The sequence below is a fragment of the Solanum dulcamara genome, chromosome 1 (genome assembly GCF_947179165.1).
Source record: "Solanum dulcamara chromosome 1, daSolDulc1.2, whole genome shotgun sequence".
NCBI classification, from domain to species: Eukaryota; Viridiplantae; Streptophyta; class Magnoliopsida; order Solanales; family Solanaceae; genus Solanum; species Solanum dulcamara.
The window spans coordinates 4,536,427-4,546,271 of record NC_077237.1 but is presented as its reverse complement, the minus strand read 5'-3'; the positions used below and the strand labels follow the sequence as shown (position 1 = coordinate 4,546,271).

Genomic DNA, 9,845 nt, shown 5'->3' with positions numbered 1-9,845 from the left:
ATAGTATTCACATTCTACCTTCATAAGATTGAAGCATATGAATCATGACATTCCATTTTTTGCATCATTATGCACCAACAAAGGAAAATAATCAAAAGATAAAGTCACTACATCATGATTCATGATGGAAGTAATTGAGCTTAGACCATTTTCCCAAGAACCATTATTATATCTAGAAAGTTTAAATGGTATTCTTTACATTGCATTATGTAGTTTCTCATATGCCTAATTTAAATCTCCCATCTTTTAGCTAAAAGGGAAACTGGGATGCATAAATGAAGTGCATTTGTAAACACATATCAGACATAAAGAATGGAATCGCCACGTGTAATCAGTAGTTTGCTCAAACTGCAGCAGCTTTAATGGAGAGGAAATCAGAAATCTTGTTGGCGTAGAAATCCGGTTGTGTAGAGTTGTTGGGATCTTGAAGCATCGATAAAGATGTCACACCTAGAACATGAACGAAAGATAGTACTGGATGACAGTCTGAAGCATATGCATTAAAAGGAGAACAAATTTTCCTTTCTGATACCTGAGAGAACAAGAAGAGTTTTGCAGCCACCATTTTGTCCAAACACTATATCTGTATCCAATCTGTCACCGACCATGCATATCTGAGACTTCTGTATCTTAAACCTGTTGTGATAACATTAAAGAAGAAGAAAGAAAAGTTATTGAACAGCCAGTAATTACACATCTACACTGCCTTACAGATTGGGAAAATGTGTTTGTAACGTTCAACAGAACGACAGCATTTTTCCTATTAATATGAATCGGAAAAATGATAGAAGGATTTAGTTCATGTTTGATCAAGAAAATTGTTTGATACATCACAATGCCAATACTACTCCTTTAGCATACATACTAATTATGTAGATCCCTGATCAATCTTCAAATGTTTGTCGTCAAAGAAAAATGTCTGAAATGTTTGATGAGGTCATTCCGTTTGAATGTGTAAATACGTTGAAGAAAAAGTTCGTAAGAACTCTTTCTATCTCTTTTACGAGACAATACAAATACTACCTACATAATCATGATGCAAACATTTGGGTCAACCTCTCAAGGCTAAAAGTATAATTACTTCACATGTACTTAGAGAGCACTAATCAAACTTGATTTAGAAGTAAGGTAGTATAATTGTAATATCATAATTGTGATAAGTCTTATGATGAAGCATTCATCATAGGATGATAAAGTTTTATCACCAACTAAACAAGTAAACATCTGAAATAATTAAGAACCACAGAGATTATATAACGATAGTGAAGAGCAGGGGTGGAGCTAGGTGGACGCAAGGGGGTCCAATTGAATCCCCGTCAGAAATTTTTTCTTTGCAGAAAACCAAAATTTTCACATATATATAAATTGTTCAATCTCCTTGATAAGTGAAGATTTTAGCATAGTGCAAAGATGGTTCAAAAAATGTTTTAGCTCATAAGTTCAAAATATGGGTATGACATTCTTGTATATTTTGAATCCCCTCGGAGAATTCCTGGCTCCGTGACTGCTGAATAGTCCATGGTAATAAGTTTTCAAGTTTCAATTACCAGTTTTGGCAACGTGAAAATCCTACATCTATAGCTATTTAATCTTTATAGCTAAAAGTTCATTTATGGGAATCATGAACTTTTGGAGTAGCATTAACTTTTTAATTTGTTTAATCTACTAAATTATAGCGAATCCAACATAATCAACCTGCATTTAATTTTGTTATTGCCAACAACCTAATGTATAAAACCTTCATGAATAGAAAAGCTTGCTGATTTACACACCAAAAACTGTTGCACTCCAGTAGAGAGCCCATTCAGTCAAAAAAACGGAGAAAAGGGACGGGGAGCGGAAGACAATGACAAAGAGTGCAAGTAAAGATGATGATGTAGGACAAGACATAATATTGTAGAAAATTAGTGCCATACTTATCAGCCAAGTAGTCCATCATGAAGGTCGAGGGCTTCCCAACAACAAGTGGCTCACGCTTTGTAGAGCCTAAGATCGCACCAACCATTGAACCACCACCTGAAGCAACAGAACAGAAAAAATGCAGCTTAGTTTAAATATGGAGAAAATATTTTATGGCTATGACTGTACAGAATGATCAAAGCAGAAGACACATAAAATTTAGAAAAAATATTAGCTAGAGTAGCATCTCGACATGACAACAAGTTGATGACTGTAGTAAATGCTAAATGAAAAAAACCTTATCATCGTTCTAACTATATAGAATTCCTCGAGTTTAGCGACTAACAAGGTTGATCCAAATTAGTTCAGTAATCAACTATTCAAACTAATTGACACCTCAACATTTCTTCCAGAGACAAAAGCAAATGACATTGCTCAGAAAGGCTCTATAGATAATGACTTGGACCAGAGCATAGAAAGGTAAAACAGGAAAAGAATTGAAGTGTACATCATAATCGCAATAAGATGCGATAAATTCTGATTGCAAGAAAAAGTTCTTACTGTAAATGATAGTGTGAGTCAAACATGACGACTACAGAAATAATAATATTGGTGCTAAGTAGATCTAAGTCAAACAGAGAAAGGGTTCAACAACTAACGTCTGTTAATGAACGGTTTAAATCACAGAAAAACATGTGAACCTAACGTTAAAGCATGAGACGGGAAAAACCTGCCCATTCCTGAGCATCTGTAAGATGGGTAACAGCATCACGGTTCGTAGCAATAAAGAGACATCCTGGATTTTCACGTATGCACAGGGTAGCATACCTTCATAACAGAAAGCAAGTTATAGATGTGATATCAATAGGTCAGATAAGATTTATACAGATGAATGCACACATAGGAAATCTATACAGTTAAGACAGCAAAATACCCTTCACTTTCCCCCGAGTCTTGTCTTCAACACAGGGTTTGTATGTGCAGATAGTAATTCTAGTCTGAATCAGGTCCTCTAGCAAGGGAACTATTTTAGTATGGGATAGCTAAAATGGATTAGATGATCGGAACTTTGAGCAAAGAAAAAAGTACTATATGAGAGGTTAAGTATATAGAATATTAGAATCCGAGCGAATGCATGAGAAAAGCTCCTAAGCTAATCACCGGTTAAGTATAAAATATCATCATGTCATCCAAATTTACCGAAACAAAGTAATCACATTGTTAGATATTATGCGGCTGGTAATACGGATACAGAAAAGGTAAAATGGATAACTCACTGAATCTTGTGGTAATTGAAATAGCGGTCAAATCCAACAACAACAGCTCCGACCTGAAGGTATAGACACAAGTCAGCACAATATCTTTAAAAGATAGAAGAACTTGGTCCAATTTAAACGTAGAAGGCACGAAATGAAGTATACATTCTTATCCTGCTCCATCATATATCCAGGCTTTAGCTCTATTTTCTTGTCACCGTCTTCCTGTTAAAAAGAAAATACGCGCCATTCAGTTCAAAAGTAATCTGGTACCAAAGAAGGCACCAAGCGAATGTCTTTGTAGCTCTCTCTCTCTCTCTCTGAAACCTAAGTATAAAAAGCAAAGAAAAGAACTTTTTAAAAACTATGTTATCAAAGTAAACATTGCTAGTGGGATCATTTTCTAACTTCCAAAGCATAGTTGAAAGAAGTGCCCAAGGCATGGTTCAAATGGAAGCACTCTAGCTCCAAGGTTACGTAATTTAGTCTACGGTGTATTTGAGCAGAGTTGACTTGTGCTGCCTGAGATGATAAGGAAAAACTCCCACCAACAGGAATGAGAGTTTGACCAAGTAATTGGTTCAACTCCAAGGCAAAATAATTGTAAGGCTCCAACTGGATTGGGTTGAGTTCACATGTGAACCGTATGAATAGACGACGCAATTATTAATCATAGAAGATGTTTTAGAATCTTTTTACAAAAACCTATGTGTTACAACCATTTGGACTTATTTTGAGAGCTTGATATCCAGTCCATATAACCATATCAGATGTTAACCATTAAAGAAACAACTCATGTAACTTCATGCATGAAAGAATATTTTTTTTGCGGATACATCTATGAATTCATTTTTGTGAGTACACCTACGAATTCAAGCCGTATAAATTCAAATGGAGCCTAATTTTTCCCCAGCTATATATTATTTTTCTCATCTTACTTTAAAATGGTCAATTGTTCTGTGGCCTTTCCTAGCCATAATCTGGTGTTCACAAAACAAAAGCTAAATAAAATAAGAATCAGAATATAAACGTTCAATCATAAACCATTAAACCAAAATTTCAATAATTAGTTGATTTATTTGAGGTGAAAAACTATCATAGCCCAAAAGCTATTTACTGCAAGACATGTCAGAGCTTATTCATAAAGTAGAAAGGACTACATATTATTTATTTGTACATACCGGTCCTCCAAGATATTGAATACCAGCTAACTCAAGCTCCTTCAAGATGCCATCCTCACCAACAACATACACCTTAAAATGCACACCAATTGAACTAGGTAAAAATTTCAATACTGATAATGGATCTTGACACAGCCAAAAGATATACTACAAATCCATGTCACTGCAGCTGAAAGCATTAGATGCACTGTACTATGAGATCCATAACTTATCAGACAGTAGTTTTACCTATCCTTATTTCAATGTCTCGACACAGAAGACCATTAGTATCTGGGAGAATGAAAAAGCATAGTGATTCTGAAATCCTTTAAACATCTAAAGGATCCAGGCTGGTAGAAAAAATGTCTAATTTTCGGATTGAAGTTGAATTTTACTCACTCCGTTACAATTTGTTTGTCTTACTTTTCTTTTTAGTCCGTTTTAAAAAGAATGCCTCTTTCCTTTTTTGAAACTCTATAATTTCAACTTTCCGCATGGCATGATTAAGACCACAAGATTAAAAGGCATTGTGGTACATTTTACACATCTTTAGTCTAAGACTTTAGATTTAAAAGTCTTCTTTACTTTCTTAAACAGCGTGCCAAGTCAAAACCAGACAAGCAAATTGGAACGGAGGGATTATTAGAAAAGAATCACGAGGGTAATGACTTGAAACTTTAGTTCCTTCAAGAAAATGTTATATAGTTGAAGCCAAACAGAGTTTTAATGATAGAACCACAGTATTCATGTGGGAGAAGAAACAGTAATTCTGCTCTCTTGGAGAGATAGATCTGATCATGGGCTTAAACACAGAAAAAATCGCATAAAATTTAGTCATTGAAGGCTTCAAATGGATGATTTTGTTAGCTCTAACTTTGACGCACCAGATAGCTTTCACAGTTAACAGTCGATCAACAATAAGTAATATGCTGTGAGTTTTGTTGTGGTTTACCTTTTTATCTTTTGGGAAGTCAATAGACTTCAAATAAGCAGCTGCAGCAAAGGATGAAGCAAAGATTTCCTCCTGGAAAATGACTAGCTATTAGAACTATTGATCCACTTGTCATAAATATGAACTAGAAGGACAATAAACTTACCTCGTTGACACTAAGACCAAGTGTTTCAAATTTTTTCCCGTACTGTTTTCTAGACTTTGTTGAGTTGTTGGTAACAAAAACTAATCTTTTTCCCTGGAGAAGAAGTTATCCAAAAGTTAGATGGAGCAGCCAGTTCTCTAATAAATGATTTTGTTGAAACACATTTTTTATGAAAAAAGTAATTTTGGTTTGAATCACTATAATTTGAATGCCACAAGAAATCTTGTAATAAAATTTAAGTATGCATAGCGTCCCATCATTAGAAACACTAACCTTTTCCCTGAGCAAATCCAAAGTTTCAGGGACCCCGTCTATCAGTTTATCTCCTTTCCATATGACTCCTGTATATAATGGAGGAAAAAAGGACCTTATTTTAAGTAACTAACTCATCTTTTTTGCTAGGAACATATTATCAAAATTTCTTTCAGGATAATATGACAAAAGATGATGAGGGAAAGGAAAAGAAATCTAGACTGTCACCTCTGTTAAAAATGCTAAGAGAATAAGGGAAATAACCAGCGCCTTTTCTGCTATTTCTTTTCCATGGAAATGTCAGACGTTAAGCATTGTTTTCAAATATCTATGTATTATGACAGGCCAAACTTTGAACATGATCATCTACAATTAGATGTTCTTTACTGTCTGAAAGAGCAGGGACCTCTTGGATATAACTAATCAAATTATCTTTACTTAAAAGGCTCTACAATCGAGACAATCCATCAAGCAAAGCTGAAAGTCAAGGGATTCATATTATTTGAATCAGTTCTCAAGCTAATAGCTCCAAGTTGGAGGACTCAGAGAGTTCTTTGACAATTAGAGTTCCAACCGACAGTTCTTCTTGCTTATCTGGTACCAAATACCTATTATATTTGCAATATCTATTTTAACATATAATCACCATAATCATCCTATATTTTCTACAGTTGCTCACACTGACCTGCACATCCATTGACTGAAGCCCGTTCCCCGGTATGAACATCGATAGATTGACGCACATGTATGTATTTACGGTCAGATCTCTCTATAATAATCATCCTATATAACAATTTCACTATAACAACCACGTTTTCCTTGGAACCAACAGCATTTTGCTTTAGCAGCCAAAAATATCCAGACAAACGGACACCGTTATAAAGAGGTTTGACTGTATCACGAAAAATCTCAATTCACATTCTTCCTAAACTTATTTCATTTAGGGCATGCCACCATCACATACGAAAAGGTTAAAATGTATCATACTCTAGGGGTATTCAATTTAGATCCTCACTATGTAAAAAGAAAAATTCGATGTGTCCTATATAAGAAGTTCTAGCTTTAAGTTCCTCACTTTGGGTGTGTGAACAAAGGTTCACATTGGTAGCTGAAAAGATTGAGAATCTACAAAGACGGTGTAAGGATACTCTTAATGGTGCGAGATCCTTTGGTAAAAACCACACGGTTTTGGCCAAAAGCTGACAACATCACACCATGTTAAGAGTATCTTTTTGGGTTGATTCTATAGTTTGTTTGGCCAAACTGCTTTATGTTGAAAAGTGATTTGTATTAAACGTGCTTTCCGAACAACATAGCAGAGACACACACAAAATGAAACACCTTTGACTACATCTTCCAACAAACTAACAAAAAAGTCCACTAAAACACTGAAAAAAACACATAAAACGATACAGAGAATATTAGCATGACCTTGTACAAGAATGACACGCACAACTCGAGAAATGGTCCAAGTAACACACAAAACCATCATAATTAAGCAAATATACAAACACCCAAATCAACATTAAATCAAGAAAATCCAAAAAAAAAAATCATACCATCACAATCAAAGATGAAGGTTTCAACAGAATCAATGAGTTCTCCAGGATTTGTTAGTGGCTGTGCTGAAGCTCTGCTAACAAAACTTGATTTTGATGCCTCCATTCTTGAATTCTTACAATTCCATTTAATGGGTTTTGAGGAATTGTTCAATGGATTAGAAATATAAGAGAATTTATTTGATAATATTTTGGAATTAGTAAAGAAAAGAGTTGAAGAACAAGAAGAAATGGTTGCTGTTACTCTGATACTTTGCATATCTTTTTTTTTCTTTTTTCTTATGTTCTGTACAGCAATAACTGATTTGAGGTTGTTACGTAAAATGAATATAAAAAATAGAAAATAATTTATTAAAGTAGAAAAATTTTTTGGTGAAATATTAAATAATATATGAAAAATTGGAGCTGATGTGGGAAAATTGAGTGGATGAAAATAATTACTAGTATATCTTAAGATGGAAAATGCAAGGCTGGAAATTAACTTTGTTTATTCTTTGGTCTCTTGATATATGTACATTCTTTTGTTTATTATTTAGAGGTTTAAATTTTTAACAAGTTTCTTCAAGTACATTAAAAAAAAGGGGAGTTTTCCTTTTTTAGAATAATATAACACAACAATAACATTCGTTTTTTTAGAATATACAACAATAACAATAATATCAAGGAATAATTACAGTAGATGGTCATTCAATTATTTTAATTACTGAAAAATGGTCATTCGATATATATTCATGTATAGAGTGTATCATAGTGTATATTAAGTGTATAACTCAGTATAAATAATCTATATGGTATAGTCAGTGTATATTTTTTATGACTTTTGACAACCTATATTGTATAGTTACTGTAAATTTTTTATGATTTTGGCTATTTTTATGTAAATAAAACATGGATATATTTATTGTAAACTAATCATACTTGTCCATATTCTTTTTTTTAGAGTCATTCCCCATTGGTGCGCACGATTGTTGAGATTCAAAAGGTGTGAATGAAAACTAAAGTGTTTTTCCTTAAAAGACACCAAGAAAAAAGATACAATTTGAATAACATTTTTCACATCTGAAGGGTTATGACTTTTTCGACGAGCTGTGATCTTGAAAAAATTCTGACGTTTTCGAAGAATTATGACCTTTCCAAAGGATTGTGAATTTTTCAAAGGGTTGTGACTTTTTCAATAAAGTAGAATAAACACTTGTTCATACTACTCTTTGTTGGCTATAAATAGACGGATTTCCGCTCATTCTCTAACAACAAATTTTATGATCTTCTGCTCTTTTTTTCTTTAAAATAAAAAAAAACTTAAGTGTGATTTGCAGTCGTTGAGTGAGTTTGAAGTTCAGCAAAATTTGATGTACCACTACTCTGTTGAAATAAATCATTCTATTCTGCAAGTCCATAACCTCGAGTATTTGAGAAGAATAATTACCTTAATGACACACTGTGAATTCAGTTGGCTCAAATTTTGGTTCTTTCATCTTGATTTATTATTATTATTTTACTGTAAATCAGAAAGAACGTGACTGTAATCGAAGCTAAGCAAGAATTATGCAACCATGTCTAGACTACTCCAAGCTGCCAACCAAATTATGATATTGTTCCAAAAGGTTTTTGCCTATTTAGCTAAGTTTGTAACACTCTAACTTGCCAGATGATGTTTCCTTTCTTGAATCTTGAGGATAGGGTTTTTCTTAGGGTGGGTGTATTGTTGTGAATCAAGTTAACTTTGTAAGGGCTTATGAGTTAGAAGTCATGAATAAAATTGGAACGAGTAAAATATTGGAGTGTTTTATTTGAAATTTAAATCCAATTAACATTTGATTAAAAGAGAGAATGGATCTGAAAGAAGGAGTTATGCGTGTTATGCAAAAAATATATGTTCCACTCATCTTTTTCTAGAGTATATGCTTTTCATCCTCATTCTTATCTCTATCCTGAGTTACTTGTTATTTCAGTATTTTCTATTATAATTCAATAGTTTAAGTATTATCGTTGTAAATTGACTATCAGTGATTATATAATACTTGAGTATTTGGATTGAGAATATCTGCATAGTCCTTGGTTATGTATGCACCAAGTCGTTGAGCTACAGTATATATGTGTTCAAAAGGTTGTCATTCCTGCCTTCATACATCCGATGAGCTGGCATTGAGATTTTTTTCTTCATGTCACCAATGATAGACTAAAAGATTGATGAAGTTTGAACCAAATCTCCAGACGCAAAGAGCTCATCATAATTTTGAAATAGACACGATCTCGAATGAATCAGAATCAACATGGTCCACTAACATCGAAATTTGCCTCAAAAAAATGCAGCAAGAGTAGTATGAGTACAAAATCACGCGTACTCCATGAACATCATAGACCGAGTGAGCTGGAATTAATAACTATACCAAATAAAGAATGTTATAAATTCTGCACTCAAAAACATATACCGACAGTTCAATATAAGATAGTCAATACAACGCTATGCAAAGCAAAACATTAATAAAAATGCAATGTTATGCGATGTATTGCAATGGCCAAGCCGATACTTTTGTTAATATAATATGCCCATACTTAATTTGGAAATTCCATCAATAATCTATTTGAACTAAAATCAGTATAATTTGTCCGATTTAAATC

At 33.5% G+C, this 9,845-nt stretch overlaps 1 protein-coding gene and 1 non-coding gene across 2 annotated transcripts; one reads left to right on the top strand and one right to left on the bottom strand.

Moving 5' to 3' along the window:
• Window positions 1-148: 148 nt before the first annotated feature.
• Window positions 149-7,611, bottom strand: LOC129898912 (phosphoglycolate phosphatase 1A, chloroplastic-like). Its single transcript, XM_055973625.1, has 11 exons — window positions 7,224-7,611; window positions 5,686-5,753; window positions 5,413-5,505; window positions 5,268-5,339; window positions 4,337-4,408; window positions 3,321-3,380; window positions 3,177-3,229; window positions 2,630-2,727; window positions 1,917-2,016; window positions 533-636; window positions 149-450 (listed from the first exon to the last, which is right to left on the bottom strand). The coding sequence occupies exons 1-11, from the start codon at window positions 7,480-7,482 to the stop codon at window positions 344-346; spliced, it is 1,086 nt and encodes a 361-aa protein (XP_055829600.1). The 5' UTR covers window positions 7,483-7,611; the 3' UTR covers window positions 149-343.
• LOC129903947 (U6 spliceosomal RNA) lies at window positions 7,039-7,142 on the top strand. The gene has a single exon (XR_008770323.1). It is a non-coding gene; the product is annotated as a U6 spliceosomal RNA (small nuclear RNA).
• Window positions 7,612-9,845: the final 2,234 nt, after the last annotated feature.

Coding starts and splice junctions, on each gene's coding strand:
- LOC129898912 (XM_055973625.1), bottom strand. CDS start 7,482: ATGCAAAGTATCAGAGTAACAGCAACCATTTCTTCTTGTTCTTCAACT. Junction 5,340..5,412: donor TTGGTCTTAGTGTCAACGAG/GTAAGTTTATTG, acceptor GTCATTTTCCAG/GAGGAAATCTTTGCTTCATC. Junction 451..532: donor AACTCTTCTTGTTCTCTCAG/GTATCAGAAAGG, acceptor TTCATGTTCTAG/GTGTGACATCTTTATCGATG.